The sequence below is a fragment of the Leucopleurus acutus genome, assembly GCF_964270905.1.
Source record: "Leucopleurus acutus genome assembly, chromosome: 16".
NCBI lineage: Eukaryota > Metazoa > Chordata > Mammalia > Artiodactyla > Delphinidae > Leucopleurus > Leucopleurus acutus.
In genome coordinates this window covers 9,350,364-9,366,431 of record NC_139158.1, presented here as the reverse complement: position 1 = coordinate 9,366,431, position 16,068 = coordinate 9,350,364, and the positions used below count along the sequence as shown (strand labels likewise).

Sequence of the window (16,068 nt, the reverse complement as noted above, 5' to 3'; positions counted from 1 at the left end):
CTCCCGGGAGCATGAAGGACCGAACACAGGAGCTCCGCACGGTGAGTCCGGCCCCTGCGCGGCGCCCCTCGCCGCCCGTGCCCAGCGGCCGGGCAGCTCCCCGACCACCTCTGGCGACCTCTGGGGCGGTAGTCCCTGCGTCCCTGGCCAGGGTAGGAGGGAGCAGTGCCGAGCCGGGGACCCCCATCCAGGTCCCGCCCCTTGGACCCACTGGGGTCACGGGCTCGCGTGAGCTCGGCTCCGATGGTTCGCGGACTGACGACTGGAGCCCGGAGTCCTGGAAAAACTTTTCGGCGCCCCCTTCTTTTCGGGGGTCGAAGGGGTATTCTGGAATATCGGTGGCGGGACCGAAGCCTGACCTCTCGCTCGCCCCGCGGAGCAGGTTCCGACTCTCTCTCCCCACGGTGCCTCATCACTGACCCTTCTGCCCTTCCTCTGGTTTAGACAGACGGCGGGACCGGTGGGAAGGGGCCGCGGGCGGTCTGCTGTCCAGAGCCCCGCTGCAGGGCGCGCTGCGGAAACGGGGCGGTCGGGTGTGGCCGGGCTCCTCCGTTGGGCGCTGTCTCGCGGGGCGACCGCCGCCCCCATCACCTTCCATCACCTGTAGCTCCCGTCACCTGTGGCTCCCCACCCGGTGGCGATCGGCATCTGCTGCCCGCCCTGGTCCGGGAGGGGTCAGACCCGCTCCCGGTCCACATTCCTGGCTTCCGGGCAGCCCGGGCCGGCGTTTCCAGACCCTTCCGGGGTTCCCTGGTCGGATTCCTACCTGAACCAATTTTTCCACCTGTGTTTCGGGGGCCCCTGGGGTGTGGCTTCTGGGGCGGGGTTCCGGTGGGGGAAGTAGAAGGATGCGCAAAGGTTCTGAGTCGGAGCCCGCCCTCTCCCAGCCCTGACAGAGACCCCTGCCGCCTGCTCCTCCTCGTCAAGGCCCCCCTCCCCTGGCCTCTGCTATTAACCAGGGTGTTCGCACCTCTCCCTTTAAAGATGGCAATCTTGGGGTGGGGGGGCTGGGGGGGACAGAAAAGGAAGGGAAGCCTGCCTGTGGGGAGAGGGGCATCAGGGCTCTAGACCCAGTTGAGGCTCCTCTGATGCCCCGGCTGACCCCCGCCCCCCATACTGGCAGGCCCCCACCTGCTGATCTCTGTGGCGGGGGCGGGGCTAGCTCAGTGTCTCCCCAGAACACTTCCCGTGCTACCCACCTTAGAGCCAGAGACCTGGGTCCCCTTATATGGAAAGTTCCAAGGGTCCTTTGGACTTTTGATCCCATGGCTTGTCCTCTCTACCCATAGGTTCCCTGCATTTGTGCCTGGGTCTCCCACCCGTTGTACCAGTCTTGTCTCCTGGGCAGCATGGGGCTGGAACCTGTGCTCTCCTGCCTCCGTGTCCCCCTTGCTCTGGCTGCCAGCCCCCACTCTCCCGTCAGACCTGTGTTATTCCTGGCTGACTGCCCAGACCCAGGAGTAAACCCCACGAGGTTTCAAAGGAAGAAGATGGTCCCTCATGTCGTGTATGGTATCTAAACTCTTCCCCCGCCAGCCCTTGTGGTTGCCCTCAAGTTTCCTGTGCTTGGTTGAGTCAGAAGGAGTGTGGTTATCTCGGTGATGAATGGCTGTGTGGTGCATTTGCTGGTGTTTGGGTGCCTGGTGGGTCAGGGGAGGGTGTATGTGGGAACCAGGTGATCAGGGAGAGCACAATCCTTTCCATCTGACATCCTCTGACTCATCAGCTTCATTCCCTCTGCTGAAGGGAAAACTGAGGCACAAAAGAGATGTGGCTGGCCTGGAAGATGAAGTGGGATGGTAGAAAGGGGCTTCACCTAGTCCTAAAAATGGTCACACTCAGACCTGGCTGAGACCTAAGACCTAAGAGATCTTGGGCTGTAGGAAGCTTGAAGCCAGCTCTTTGCTCTGGTGTGTCTGTGATTCCCCCCTTCCCCCCAGCCAGCACACATACACGCACACACACTAGCCAGAGTGGTCTTTAGGTGGTGAGGCCTGGCTTCTCTGAAAGTAAACTGAGTCTTCCTCTCCAGACAGGCCCCCAGTCCAGGTATTCAGCGCCCATGAAGGCTGCTGTACTCATGGCTGGGTGGCTCTGCCCCTTGGGGGTTTCTAGCAGCCTTGAGGGTCCGCTGGCAGGAGCCCACACTGGGTGGGGTGGAACCATTAGTATGGGGCACTGCCATTCCCCCAGGTCTCCCTCTGGGCTGCATAGATTCCTATCTATGAAGCGGAGGTAGGAAAACCTAGAACCCAGTTTCTCAGGGCAAGAGGGGTGGTCACAGGTCTCCTGACTCTGACTCCATATTTGGGGGAGACCTTGAACCCCAGGAGCCAGAACCCCCAGGAACTGAGACTCCAGTGCTAGCTGGGCTGGACAGAGGGTGGCGCTTGGGACAGCCACTTGCACCACAGCCAGCCTCCCTCCCTCCTCCTCCCCCCTCCTCCTCCTTCCCCACCACATTTGGAAGGAAGGCGAAGGGAGCTTATTTATAAAAGTCACACTTGGGGAAGGAGCTAGCACGTTTCCTCAGCGCTGCAAGCCAGGCCCAGCCCTCCAGCCTTCTCCAGCCCTCATCTCTCGTGGAGCTGATCCTCTCATGCAGAGGGAGAATGAAGGGGTCCTCGTGGGCCGGTGTGGGGACCTGAATGCTCTCCACAGCCCTCAGAGATCAGAAGGGCAGCCTGGAGGCCTAGGACGGGTGAAGACCTGGGTCACCAGAGTATACCGGGGAGACTTTGGGGACAAGGTGTCCCCAGGCAGCCCCGCCTGGCCTGCAGCTGCCTCCTTCCCCCAGTTCAGAGGCCTCCCTGGTTTTCTTTCCGAGAACTCCTTGGAGCCGACCCACCCCTCCCTGGGCCCCGAATGGTGTTTATCTACATTCTGGGCCATGTGAGACACAGGGGCGCCTGCGACAGTAAAGAGGAGGGAGAATGGGGTAGCCAGACCCAGGAAGAACCTTCCTGGAAGGAGAGGACTTGGGATGGCCCAGAAGGAGGAGCTGGATTTGAATGGGAGGAGGGAGTGTGGTCCAAAAGAAGGGACCAGTGTGAGTAAAGGCAGAGGGGCTAGGATGCCCAACCCAGAGAATGGTGGGTGGGCCTGGCATCTGGTCTAGAGCAGGGCCCAGCTCACCGGGGCAGCACTCTGCTGACCGGTTCCCTTTTTCTCTCTTACTGCTGGGAAGAGACTGGGGGTTCCCGGGGCAACAGCAGGCAGGTTGGTGCCTTAACCTCTCCATGCTCATTTGTCTGTACAGTGGAGCCAACCGGCTTTGCCCTGCAGAGCAGAAGAAATGGGAGTGTAAGAATAGACCCAGGCTAGGGGCCCTCTCCTTCCTTCATTCCCTCTCATCACCTCCTTGGAGTTTCCCCACAAAAAAAAACCCCAGTGGATTTGGGTACGTGTTCATCTGAGGTACAGATGGCCTCCAGGAACTATCTAGTCCAACCTGCTATTTTACAAATGGAAAAACTGAGGTCAGAAAGGGCCAGGAGTTTATCCAAGGTCACACAGCACCTGGAGGGAGGCAGAGCTCAGCCCCTCCCCACAGCCCGAAGCTGCCTCCCTGAGCTGCTCTGGGGCCCTGCTAAGGGGTAGGCCTGGCTGAGGGCAGGGATCTGGGGGAGGGGGAGGTTTGCAGGATGGGGAAAGGAGGAAGGGGTCAGAAAGGAGAGCCCTCTCTTTCTGGAGACCCAGCTCGGCCTCTCGCACACCCCTGACTCAGCTCTGGGCCTCTCTGCTTTAGTAATACCGGCTTTGATTAGTCATTAAAAAGAACAAGGGGAAAAAAAATAGCCCTCGAGACAGACAACAGCAACTCCTGCTCCAGCAGGAATGAATCAAGCCTGCCTGCCAGCCTGCCACCATCCCCCAGGACGCCCCGGAGGCTGCCTGGCCTCCGCACCCCTTGGAGGATTCACACTCTTACTTCCAGGAGGGTATCCTGGAATCCTGGAGCCTCCGCTTGGAGAGACCACCAGGGCTGCACGCGTGGTGGTTCTAGTGGGATATGCTCTCCCCTGTCGCAGCAGCCCCTGTGGTGGGGCAGTGCTTTCTCACTCCCGCACCGATTTTCTCTTCTGATTGCTCAGGCCGGAGGTGATGATGCTAGAGCCGAGATGGCCAGCCGGCCAGAGAGGAGTGAGACCAGACCAGTGGTTCTCCATCCTGGGGGGGCTTAAAAAAAAAACTTAACCTCACCAGCCCCATCCCCATAGATTCTCATTTGGTCTGGAAGCTGTTTTGTTTTGTTTTTTTAATCCCCCACCGAGGGACTCAGGTCCTGAGCCAGGGTTGAGAACCCGTGAACACTAGAACCAAAAAACAAACACCATGACAAATTGGATGTAGGTTGTGATGTTAGAGGAGGAGGAAGAGTGCGGATGCTCCCCCCAGTTTCTGATTTGGGGGACTCTTGAGAACGGGGGTTCTGAGCAGGGGGGTTCAGAGGAGGGGGCTCAGGAGAAAGAGGTGGAACTTAGTTTTGGCCAGGTGGCAGACAGGGTGCCCATATGATGTCTGGGTGGGTTTGTCCGGAAGATGTTTGTACCTTTGAGTTTATAACTGCCTCACGACTCCAGCTGCCGCCTCGTCGCTGCAGCCTCTCAAGTCCCCAGCTCTAGTCCAGCCCTCTTTCCGGAGCTGTGACTGCCACTTAGAGAGGGTTGGCGGATCCCCAAGGGAGCTGGGGCCCTAACCATTCAGGGCTTTGGCCTAGATGTGGTTGAAGTTGCAGGGGGCAACAAAGGCACAAACCGTCAGATTCTCACAAACTGAAGCAAGGATCAGAACAAATGAAGATCCTTCCCTTGAGCCCCAAATCCAACCAAGTAAACAGGGTGGGGAAGGGCTTGGGGGCTTTCCTTGGCAGGAAGAACTATAACATCACTTCTGTGATTCCCTGGCTGCATTAACAGAGGTAGACTATGTAGAAAGAGGGAGGTGATGGGTCAGCTCTTTGGCACTGCTCAGGCCACAGTCAGCAGCAGGTTCAGTTTATATCTTCTACTGCGGGAGAAGACAGAGGCTGAGTGGAACAAGTCTGGGGCAGGGGCTGCAACTTAAGGCCTCTGGAAAGGATCTGAAGGGGAGGGAATGGTCAACTTGAGAAGAAAAACCCAGGAACGATGTGGATGCTACCTTCAGATCTCTGGCAGGGCCAGCCCAGGGAGAGGGCACCAACAGGTTCTTTACGGCCTGGGGCCAAACCACAGGAAAGGGAAGGACTTTCTAACAATTGGCGCTGCTCCAGATAGGCAGAAGTGCCCGAGAGAGCTGGTGTGCTCTCCATCCCCGGAGGTGTGAAAGCTGCGGCTAGATGCTGCGGCCAAGGTGACTTTTCAGGTCCCTTAGGGCTTGAGAGTGTGTGCCTGTGGCTCCAGTAGGGATGCGAATAGGGTGCGGGGAACCAGAGGAGCAAGATACCCACCCCAAGGAGCTGGGGAAGGCTTCCGAAGGGGGTGGCATCTAAGGACGAGGGGAATGTCAGCTTCATGGAATTGGCACTGCCGGCAGAGGGAGCCACATGGGGACAGCAGGGAGGACAGTGGGTAGATTATAGGGGCAGGGAGATGGTTACAGGTTATAGGCGGAGTGTGGTGAGATCAGATTTCAGGCTGGGGCAGTGAGATGAAGAGGGGCGTGAGAGTGAAAAGGTCCTGAGGAGGAAGAAGGAGTAGCACTTGGTAAGGAAGGGTGCCCTTGGAGCATCCCCTCCATGTTTTGCTCAGAGCCACAGCTGTTTGACCCAGGCTGTGAGGTCAGGCCCTAAACCCTCCAACTGATAGAGAGCATGGAAGAGAGTGTGGCATCTCTCCCGCTACCCTTCTGTTGGAGAAGCTACTCAAGTCCAGCCTCTGTGCAGGGAGGCTGTGCAGGTAGCAGGTCAGAACTGGCTGGATGCCTGGAAAACGTAAGTCCATTTCACAGATGGGCAAGCTGAGGCCCAAAGGGAGGCATCAGCCCCGGGGTCCCTGGCAGTGACTCTCATCTCCAGTGACTCCGGCGCCCTTGTCTTTGGCTCTAGCTGGTCATCACTCCAGAAGGGAAGGGAGCTGGAAAATTCTCCTTCCGCCTCTTCCCATCCACCCCTATCCCTCTCTGGGCACCAGAAGGACAGAGAAGCCAGGCTGCTGAATGGCAGGAACTCCTGGGGCCACTTCCCAACCTGGCAGGCTGCCAGGGAGGGGGCCCTGGGGTTCTCCAGGCTGCACCCTGCCTCGGTGTCCCTAGGGAGTGCTCCTCCTGCTTGGCTTGGTTCCTGGGCCTCAAAGTATGGAAATGGCTCCTAGATTCTCTGTGGCTAAGGGTGGGCTTGGTGGGGGATGGGGGCCACCTGGCGGCAGCCACAGGCACTTGTGGGAGCGAGGATTTATTTTAGCTGCTGGGGGAGGAGGTGTGATCTCTTGAGGAGGGGGGCCGCCTCCATAAAGCTCCCAACCAACCCCCTCTCTTGGTTGGTCCCACTTTGGTGGGGTAGTGGGACCCCGAGAGCCCCAGGGCCACAGCCCTTTACAGAACACGCTGGGCTTCCCCATCCATTCTCAGCCCGCCTCTCCCAGCATGGCATCACTGTCCCCATTTCATAGAGGAGCAAACAGACCCGGAGGGGAAGTCCCTCAGCCAGTCAGTGTCTGTGCTGGGCCCAGAACTCAGCGCCTTCCCCAGCCGGCGGGGGCACAGCCTCCCCGGCCCCTCAGCCTCCCCGGCCCCTCAGCCTCTGCCTGCCTCCATCCTCGCAAGAGAGCATCAGGGTGAGGGCTAGTGCCTCCTCCTGTGGGGCGCTGAGAAATGAGGAGGCATGACCCAGCCCGAGAACCCAGGTGACCGTCCTGCCCTGAGCATCTGGGCCTTGGCCGTGGAGACGGACCTTGGCCTTGCCAGCAGAGTGGGCCGACCATGGCTGATTCCAGGTGTGGGGCGGACAGTAATGAGAGTGGCCGGCATGCTGGGAAGTCAGAGGTGTAATCACCCCCACCTCCTGATGGGCTGGCTTTTGTACGGCTGCCCCTGGGGCCGCGGGGTGAGGCCTGCACCTGCAGCTGAGGCAGGCCCCGGGCCAAGTGGCAACGTGACTGGCCTCTTGTGCCTGCCGGACCCAACTCTGGACCTGGAAGGAAAGAGGATCAATGTCAAGACTAACAAGGAGGGAGAGTTCCCCGAGGTCTGAGGGAGCAAGCCTGGCGGATCAGAGGCCCCTCACAGGCAGGAGCTCTCAAGCCGGCCTGGGTGCTGTGGGGATGGCCCATATCGGAGCCATTCCACCTTTTGGCAGGGACGTGTTCGTGGTGCCCAGGCCTCCCCCTGCATGGCCCTCCCCTGAGAGGGAGCTTGGAACTCAGGGCCAGCTTGGGAACTCCAGGCAACCTGTCTCAGGCATGGTGTGAGCTGGGGCCAGTGGCCGGGGGACTAAGCCCTGAGGTTTTCTTGCCTAGCCTGTGGCAGGGCCTCCCCAGCAGCACCCTAGGGTGAGGGGTGTGCTCGGAGGACCCCAGTCCTGTGGGGGAGGGGAGGCAGCTGAGCAGGGGAAGGAGTGCCTGGCACGGAGGTGGATACTTGGCCCTGTCACCAACTTGATAGGCAAGGCCTCTCTCCGTGATCATGCTGGGTCCCCAGGGATCCTCCAGGTCTCACTGCGGCTGGGAGCTGAGGGCACAGCCAGGCCTTGTCCCTGCCAAGGGCCCTGGAGCTGCAGCCTGCGGGCCTGCTGTATGTAGATGCTGGGCAGTTTGGGTGTCCCAGGTCCAGTGGGGCCCAGTGGTCCTAGCACAGGTCTGCTCATGTGTGCACACCCCTGTGCAGGCCAAGGACAGCGATGATGATGACGATGTCACTGTCACCGTGGACCGAGACCGCTTCATGGATGAGTTCTTCGAACAGGTGGGAGCAGCACACCTGCCTCTCCCCAAACACTGGCAGACCCAGGGTGGCCACGTCTCAACTCTGAGGCAGGCCAGGGCTCTTACACACCTGCGCCTGGCTCAGCAGCCCACAGGCGCCAGTTAATGAGCCCACTGAGGCTCAGAGGGGAGCAAAGTTTGGGATGGCCCATTCCTCCCTACTCCTACCCCAGTCTAGAAGGATCCTTGGAGCAGCCCCACCTCCCCTCAACTACCCCCTGAAGCCTGGCCCAGTCTGGCCCTGAGCCCTGACCTCCAGCCCTACTCTGGGCAAGCCCTGGGCCCAAGAAGCCCCCTCCCTGGATTTTGCCCCCAGACCACCTGGCCTTGGTCCACAGGTGGAGGAGATCCGTGGCTTCATTGACAAGATCTCAGAGAACGTGGAGGAGGTGAAGCGGAAGCACAGCGCCATCCTGGCCTCCCCCAACCCTGATGAGAGTGAGTGTGTAGGTGTGAGGAGCCCCACAGGCCTCCAGGAGGGCGCTGCTGCGGGGAGGGACGCCCTTCATTGCTGGTCGGCTGAGGGCTGCCTGCGCCTGGCCAGGCTGGGGAGGGCTCCACGGGAAGCCTCAGGAAACAGCTGTCCCAGGCCCGGGGTGGGGGTGGGGTCAGTGCCCAGTACCACCTACCGGATGCCTGGTGAGAAGGGCGGGGTCAGGCGCCGGACCCGCCCTCCCCAGGTGAGCTGGCTGTTTTCTAAGGCGGCGCGGCTGGCCAGCCGGCTGTAGCCCTGGGATTCTGGGAGGGAGCAAGGAGGGAGGCAGCGGCCTCTGATCAATAGAGGGCCTCTCAGCCCAGCCTCTCCCTTTCCCTCGCCCCCCCGGGGAGCAGATGGCAGCTCTGAGGCATCAGCGCTGTGGGAGGGCAAGCCGGCCAAGCAGGCAGAGTTTCCGGAAAAAGCTGGCAGCCCTGGCACTTGGCCATTGGTACCCCGGAGCCGGGCATTCTCAGGGCTCCAGGAAGTGACCTCTCTCCCTCTGCACGGGGAGGCTGTGTGGGTCTGCGTCTCACTGTCTCCAGACGGGTCCCACTGACCTGGCCGTCACGATTCCCGCGGGGGTGTTGATTACTACTACACTAACATGGGCCAGGCTGACGGCATGCAGGCCCGTGACCCCCTCCCATAGAGGGGGCCCACCCTCAGCCCTGGGGAGGCAGTGACGGGCTGGGGCCCAGGTCAGCCACCTGGACTCATCAGGTCGGGTGTGTGCACTGCCTGCCTGTTCTTGCGGCTTTGCTCACCTCCTCTCTCCCTTGTCCAGCTCCTTTGGAAGGCGCCAGCGTATGGGGCCCCAGGACAAAGCACGGGGAGGCTGCTGCCCAGGTGTTCATGGGAAAGGACCTACGGCCCATAGCCCACCACGCAGGCACCCAAAGCTTGATTTTGTTCTCAACTCCAGCACTGCCTCCCTATCCATGGCCTCTCAGCCCCAGGCCCACAGGCATCCTCAAGCACCCAGAATAAATGTCTCCACGGCCCCAAAGTGTGCTTGAACTTGAGGCCAGTGCCAGGCCCTTTGAAGGCTGAGTGAGTCAGCTGGGAGCCGGGGAGACTAGCCCAGGAAGAAGTGGGAAGGAAAGAGGGACACCCCAGAGCAGGGCGTACATCCAGTGCAGCTGCCGTGTCGTTGTGCTTTGCCCCTTTCCCTAGAGGTTTGTCTGGGACGGCAGTATGTGATGTGGTTTGTCTGTGGGCCCGTGTGTATCCGGGTCAGCGCATGTCCCTGGTGGGTCACTCCTGGTGAGGTGCAGGAGGGGGCTGACTGTGGGGCGAGACTATAAAGAGCTGGGAGTTGGCCTCTCACCTGCTGGAAGGCGGGGCAGGCAGGGGACAGAACTGCCCAACTCCCCCAGCCTTGGCTGCCTTGTGCCACCTTCATCAGACAGCACTAGTGACCAGTTTAGAATTGCCACCCATGAGCTGGGCAGTCAGGACCCGGCTGACGGTCACTGACATGGGCTAACAGGCACTCCCCAAGGGGAGGGGGCTCCCCATTAAGGGTTCTAGCGCAGAGGCAGAGCAGAGCTGAGGGGGCATCACAAAGAAAGTTGGCAGTGAGTGGGGGGCTTTCCTGGGCCAAGGCTTGCTCTGCCTCCTCTGGGGGCTGCCATCCAGGCTGGGCTATTCTGGGTCTGAGCAAAAGAGGCTGTGACGTCAGAGCTGCTGGTAACCGAGTTTGCCTTTGTTCCTACGAACAAGGCCTCTTCCCCCGCTCCTGGAAGCCCCCCACTCCACCTCGTTCACATTCCACTTGGGAAGTGGCCCTCCCACTTGATCAGCCACTGTAAATGCCCCTCCCGAGTCCCCTGTGGGAGAAGCCCCAACCCCAGAAGCAAGCACAGGGTGGATGAGAAAGGCTCCAGCCAGGAGCTCAGTCCTGGTTTCTCCAGGGGGTGGAGCCATGGGGGGCTGCCCTGAGGCTGGGCTCCACCCAGCACCCCAGAGGGAAGCAGCCATCTTGCCCCACTTTGCCAGCCAACCCCTCGCAGGGAGCAGGGCTAGCTGGGCACCTCCATGGCCTCCGCCAGCTTTCCAGAGATGGTTCCAGTTGGAACAAGGGCCAGAAACTACGCCACAGCCCTCCCCCAGCTTCACCCCCTCATAGCCCTGCTCCATGCTACCTCTAGAGCTGACTGTACCCCAGGGGCCCACCTCTTTGAAGCTCTTCTCACAGCCCCCACCCGGCCGGGTGCCTCCAGCCCCCATCCACCTACCGGGCACTCAGCAGTTGGCCTTCACTGAGCTCAGCACCTGGGGAGGGGGACTTTGTGAAGAGAACAGGGTCTGCCCTGCCCAGGGTGCTTGATGGGGGCTGGCTTCTGCCTCCTTGGCCCCTGGCCCGCATCAGCCCATCAGCTGGATGTCCACCCCCAGAGCCACCAGGTAGCGCTAGGTGAGCCCGCACCTCCACCTTCGACTCGGGCAAGTTATCAAGTAAACGTTCCCCAGTGCCACCTTCAGCATCACCAGCTGCTGCACAATTACTTCTGCCTTAAATTTAGCCCCATCTGTTATCGGCAGGGGGTTGGGGGGAGCCGGCAAAGGCAGGAGGGAGGCTCCTTGGAAGGCACACGAGAAGGTGTGAGGCTACAGCTGGTATGGCCCCGGCCCGGGATTGGAGGGGCAGGCGGACTCTTAGCCAGGGGACAAGGGGAGACCCAGGGTCTGCCCAGAGCCCCCTCGGGCCTGAGCCTGAAGATCGGGCATGGGGGAGCCCAGGGTATCTACCCGCCACCCCTTCTACCTCCCCAGAAACCAAGGAAGAGCTGGAGGAACTCATGTCTGACATAAAGAAGACAGCAAACAAAGTTCGCTCCAAATTGAAGAGTGAGTCTGGGCTCCAGGCCTTGTCTGGGATGTGGGGGGCACTCCAGGCCTGCTTCCCCCACACAGCCCATGGAATTTCACTGGCTCTGAGGGGTACTTTGGGTCTTTCTTTCCTCACGTGCCATTTACTTAGCAGCTACCTGGCAAGGCCTGTTTGTGCCACGCTCTGGGCTGGCCCTTGGGACACATGCCTGAGGCTCCGTCCAGGGAGTGTTCCACTCTGGACACTGTCAGCTAAAGAGAGTTAAAGGAGTGGCCAGCAGTGCCTGGTCCCACCCAGGAGCCCCCACGCGCTCACGTGAGCACAGGCATGCATGCCCCGGAAAGCACAGGCCTAGGGGTCCCGTGCCCTGTGGTTGTGGCCACCTAGCCCTGCCCACCCCCCGACCCCCTCCACGGCATGCCCCACTCCTCGCTCCATGCACAGCCTTCCTGAGCAGGAGAGAGACAGGGTGGGCCTGAGCCACCAGGCCTAGCACATAGTAGGTGTACACACACACACAGATACACAGCTTGGTGTGTGCCTGAGGCCTCACAGGTGTGTGTGTGTGTATGCACGCACCACCACACACATCATGCCTGGAAGAGCCCTTGTCGGCCCCTCCTCCATCAGTGCCTGGAGCCCCCTCTTGCTCTGCTTCCTGTGTGACCCCACTCAACAGACAACACACGTCCCCCCAGGGGAGGGTCCTGAGCCAGATCCTGGGTGTGTGGGTGGCGAGGCAGCAGTGAATGGGGCAGGTTCTCAGCAGCTGGCTGTTCCCCAGGCATCGAGCAGAGCATCGAGCAGGAGGAAGGCCTGAGCCGCTCATCCGCTGACCTGAGGATCCGAAAGACACAGGTGTGGGCGGGACCTCTGGGGTGGGCAGCCAGGCACCTGAGGCTCTGGGGCCCGGTGGGGTGGGCCTAACACCTGCACCCCCATCTCGGGCCCCCAGCACTCCACACTGTCCCGGAAGTTTGTGGAGGTGATGTCAGAGTACAACACCACGCAGACTGACTACCGCGAGCGCTGCAAGGGCCGCATCCAGAGGCAGCTGGAGATCAGTAAGCTGAGGGGGTGGGGCCAAGGGGTGGGGCCGGGCTGCCGCTGACCACCCTGGGGAAGGCCGGGCTCAGCGTGACCCCTGCTCACAGCCGGCCGGACCACGACCAGCGAGGAGCTGGAGGACATGCTGGAGAGTGGGAACCCCGCCATCTTTGCCTCCGGGGTGAGTGTGGACCCCTCCCCCTGGGGACCCTGGTGTGCGTGCAGAGCGCCGGATCCGGGCAGTCTTTGGACACAGCCACCTGTGCGGCAGGTTTTAGAGAAGAGAAGGCTGAGTCCCAGAGAGGCTTAGGGACCAGGCAGAGGTCACACAAATGTTAGGGGCAAAGGGGGAATTAAGACCCGTCTCCCGGTTCCTCCCAGTCGGGTCCGCTTCCTAGCTACCCCTGCTCATTTGCCACCGGCTAGGGGCCCCTTCCACCAGCCTCAGGACCTTTTACCCCTCTTGGAGGACACGGTGCCCTTGGCCTCTCTACATGCACGTGAAGCTCCATGTTCTACCCGGCAGGGGGGCTTCCTGAAGGAGGTGGCACACAGGTAGGGGAGGCAGCTTGGGCGTGTGGTTCTAGGAGGGGGTGTCGGCTACATTCAGTGTGGGAGGAAGAACAGGAGGAGAGGGGATGGGAGAGAGGCCAAAAGGCGGTTCAAGGCCTGGGCCCCTCGGGGCAACTACCACTCAGCTGTTACTATGCACAGGCACAGGTGGGGAGGGTTAGCCCCGTGTTACAGGTAGGAAATCTACAGGTAGGAAATCAGGTCTCAGAGAAGTTAGGTAACAGCTAGTAAGCGCCGAGCAGAAAGTGGGGGGAGAGCTGCGGCTGAGGAAGAAGCCTCAGGCTCTGCTGTCAGAACGTGCTGCTCAGGCCACAGCCCATCCCAGTGGCCTGCTTCCACCCTCGGCCTCTTGCTGTCCCAGTCCCCACCCCCGCTCCCTTCAGCCGGTCCCTGAGTCCCAGCCCACTGCTCCCACCCTCTAGATCATCATGGACTCCAGCATCTCCAAGCAGGCCCTGAGCGAGATCGAGACGCGCCACAGTGAGATCATCAAGCTGGAGAGCAGCATCCGGGAGCTGCACGACATGTTCACGGACATGGCCCTGCTCGTGGAGAGCCAGGTGAGCGCCCGGGGCCCCACCATCCCTCCCCAGCCCCCAGCAGCACCCAGGGCTGCACGACACGTTCATGGACATGGCCCTGCTCGTGGAGAGCCAGGTGAGCGCCCGGGGCCCCACCGTCCCCCCCCCAGCCCCCAGCAGCACCCAGGGTGGCACTAACCCTACCCTCTCTGCCCGCCACGCTGCCCTGCCCGGGAGGGACCAAGTCTTCAGGTAACTAACCACGTGCTGTTGAAACTGCCCTCAGGGTCCTGCCCACCTGAAGGATCCTCTCTGCATGGCTCTGCTTGGCCTTCCAAGACCCCAGGCCCTGCATGGCCCTACCCACCTTCACCCAGCCTTGTCCTGTCTTGTTCACCAGCTGTGTGTCATGTGGGCACTGTGGATGGGCACTTTTCTAGGAGCCGGAAGTATAGCCGTGACCAGGACAGCTGAGGGCCTGCTCCCTGAGAGCTAATGTGTGTTGGGCAAAAGGGCAGCATAAGTAAACGATGAATGGCATATTCTCCAGTTGTGCCAGACGTTAGGAGGCGACGTGACAGAGCAGCAGTTCTCAAACTTTAAAGTGCTCCAGGGCCACCAGGAGGGCTTGTTATAAGTTCCCCTATTCTGGTCCCCGTTCCCAGACATCGGTAGGTGGGGTGGGGGTTCATAAATTTGCATGTCTCACAAGCTCAAGGGTGATGCCGACGCTACTAGTCCAAGGGCCACACTTGGAGTGACACAGTCACCGCAGTGGCCACTTTGGACGGGGTGGTCAGAGAAGGCCTCTCTGAGGAGGCGGCATTTGAGCTCCGAAGACTTCCCAGGGGAAGAGTGAAGCAGTTGGCCCAGGCAGAGGGACCAGCAGCACCACAGTCCTGAGACCAGCAAGAGCCTGACTTATGTGAGGAGCAGAAAGGAGATCCGGGCGGCTAGAGCACGGGGAGAGCTGGAGATGACAGAGGTGGAGTCTTGGCAGGCGGTGCTGGGCTGCTGGAGTCTCTTCTAGACTGGAGGGTCTTAAGTGTGGGAGTGGCATGGCCCGAGTTAGGAAGCAGGGAGGCCTTGAGGAGGCTGCTGCTTCCACTGGGGCGGGACACCATGGTGCTGTGGACGCCAGTGGGAGCAGTGGGCTTGGAGAGAGCGGCCAGCCCTCAACACGCTGCTGCTGGGAGTCCTGGGCATTGTCATGGTCGAGTGGCCTCTGGGGGCTTCCTGGGACCAGACTGCAGGGCCCACGAGGCCTGTGGGACTGGGCAGGGGGATCTTAAAGGTTGAAGACCAAAGCCTGTCAGGGCTGGACGGAACCATCGTGCCTGGGGAGGATGGAGTGGGGGGCTCACCGTCGTCACTCTGGCCAGACTCCAGCCCACCCACTCCCGCCCCTGCCTTCCTCTGCCCTGTGCTGTCCTCTGCCCAGCCCCGGGGTCAGGGCCCCTTCTGAGCGTCCTCTGCATGGTCCCCGCCCCCCTGGCTGAGGCTGCATTACAGGGAGCTGCGCAGGGTGCCGGGGTGCCTGGCAGGGGCGAAGGGCACGGGTGAGAAGCTCTGCCCCATCCCCCTCACACTCCCCTTTTCTCTAACCTCAGGCTGCTTTCCCGAAATCCTGCCCTGGGCCCCCTCGTAACCCTGAGGGGGGCCCTCTGGAGCTCGGGTGCCCCTGGCCCTGCAGGGAGAGATGATTGACAGGATTGAGTACAACGTGGAACATTCGGTGGACTACGTGGAAAGGGCTGTGTCTGACACCAAGAAGGCCGTCAAGTACCAGAGCAAGGCTCGCCGGGTCAGTAGCCCCAACCCTGCCCGAGCCCACGTCCTCACGCACGCACGGAGCCCCCGGACCATCACAACCCCCTCCGCGCTCTGCCTGCACCCTCCCTCAGCTCTGACCAGAGCCTCTGGTGCCCAGTTAAAACCCCACCCAGACATGTTCCAGGTCCTCACTTTCTCCCTCATTCAATCCCCCAGACTCTCCAACCTTCATCCCTCCCCAGAGCCCCTCCCCAGCCGCCCCACAGCCTCCCTCCTGGCCCCAGTTCCGCGCTGAGGTCTCTCCTCGCCTCCCTGTGCAGAAGAAGATCATGATCATCATCTGCTGTGTGGTCCTGGGCATCATCATCGCCTCCACCTTCGGAGGCATCTTCGGGTAGAGACCACCCCACCGCCACTGCGCTCTGGATGGCCCACCCCGGGAGGCCGCCTGGCTGCTGCCACCTTCTGGCTCGGGCCCTCTCCTCCCCACCCCACACCGCTTTCTCTGCACAGGGCCCCCGTTCCCACCCTGCCCTGAGCCGTCGTGTGCATGATCCTTGTGACAGTGTGCGTCTGTACAGAGGAGGCAGAGGGGAGCCAGGCTGGGGAACAGCCAGCCCGGTGGGAATGGGCCGGCAAGGGACAGACTCAGGCCCTGGCCCAGGCCGCTCCCCTTATAGACAGGGCTGCCTGGGGTAGTCAGCTATGCTCCCCTCCCCCAGCCTTCAGTAATTCCACTCCAGCCTGGGGTCTGCCCTCTCCTGGGATCAAGGCTCTCTGGACCCCAACCTTGCCTCCTACTGACCAGCCCATCTGCCCCATCCTGTGTCCTCTCCAGCTGTCCCCATAAGCCAAGCCCCCTGAGGGCTGGGGACCAGCTGGCCACATGGTGCTGCTTTTCAGGTTCGGGGAAGGGTGGCCCTGAGAGACAGCCCAGCTCTA

General features: G+C 61.3%; 1 protein-coding gene across 2 annotated transcripts; it reads left to right on the top strand.

Annotated features, from left to right (window-relative positions):
- Positions 1–11: 11 nt before the first annotated feature.
- STX1A (syntaxin 1A) lies at positions 12–15,524 on the top strand (the record flags this gene model as incomplete). Of its 2 annotated transcripts, XM_082856148.1 has the most annotated exons (10): positions 12–41; positions 7,804–7,881; positions 8,240–8,339; positions 11,155–11,229; positions 11,997–12,070; positions 12,168–12,276; positions 12,367–12,440; positions 13,255–13,392; positions 15,047–15,157; positions 15,447–15,524. In XM_082856148.1, 10 exons carry the CDS (start codon positions 12–14, stop codon positions 15,522–15,524), a joined length of 867 nt encoding a protein of 288 aa, XP_082712274.1. The 2 variants fall into 2 exon arrangements, with proteins under 2 accessions (XP_082712274.1, XP_082712275.1); XM_082856149.1 differs by lacking the exon at positions 11,155–11,229.
- Positions 15,525–16,068: the final 544 nt, after the last annotated feature.